This window comes from Octopus bimaculoides, chromosome 24 (genome assembly GCF_001194135.2).
Source record: "Octopus bimaculoides isolate UCB-OBI-ISO-001 chromosome 24, ASM119413v2, whole genome shotgun sequence".
NCBI classification, from domain to species: domain Eukaryota; kingdom Metazoa; phylum Mollusca; class Cephalopoda; order Octopoda; family Octopodidae; genus Octopus; species Octopus bimaculoides.
In genome coordinates, this window is record NC_069004.1 from 31,500,865 (window position 1) to 31,501,603 (window position 739).

The 739-nt window shown below is 33.3% G+C and overlaps 1 protein-coding gene across 1 annotated transcript in view; it reads left to right on the forward strand.

The window, feature by feature from the left end:
- LOC106878041 (nephrocystin-3) overlaps positions 1–739 on the forward strand; it is a 25,333-nt gene that overhangs the window by 16,844 nt on the left and 7,750 nt on the right. The window contains exon 14 of the mRNA XM_052976297.1: positions 395–508. Coding sequence (XP_052832257.1) covers positions 395–508 — 114 coding nt within the window. The remainder of the gene's footprint in view (positions 1–394; positions 509–739) is intronic.

Genomic DNA, 739 nt, shown 5'->3' on the forward strand with positions numbered 1-739 from the left:
ATATGTATATATATATATATATGTGTATATATGTATATATATATATATATGTGTATATATATATATATGTATATATATATGTATATATATATATATATTTATATATATATATATATATATGTATATATGCTATAACGGAAGATACTTGCCTCAAGGTGCTGCACAATGGAGCTGAACTCAGAACTACAAAATCGGAGAGTGAACTTCTTAAAGACATAACAATGCCCGTTCTTAATTACTCTCTAACGATCAATTACAGACTTCTGTGTCCAAGCCTAAAACCAATCACCGAGACTTGTTAGTTTGGTTGTGTTACTTAAAGAACAACATTCTATTCTATTCTGTTCGTCTCCACAATATCACGTTTGTTCTCTGTGTCTGTGTCTCTCTTCAGGTCGGTACCTCCAATGTGATGGTCAGTGCATATGAAAAGGCACTCAGTGAATTCGAAGAAGATGAAAACATCATGGAAGAATTGGTCTCCATCCGATATGAAAAAGTCTGCAGAGTTGTGTGAGTCTAAGAATGTTATTTTCCACTTCTGTTTTTTTTTTTACCATTGTGTGTGTGTGTGAGGGGGTTGTACATGTATGTTATCTTAATCCTTTAATTGTTTCTGTCATTGGACTGTGGCCATGCTGGGGCACCACCTTGAAAGGTTTTAGTCAAATGATTCAACCCTAATACTTTGATATATATATATATCATCATCATCATCATCGTTTAACATCCGCTTTCC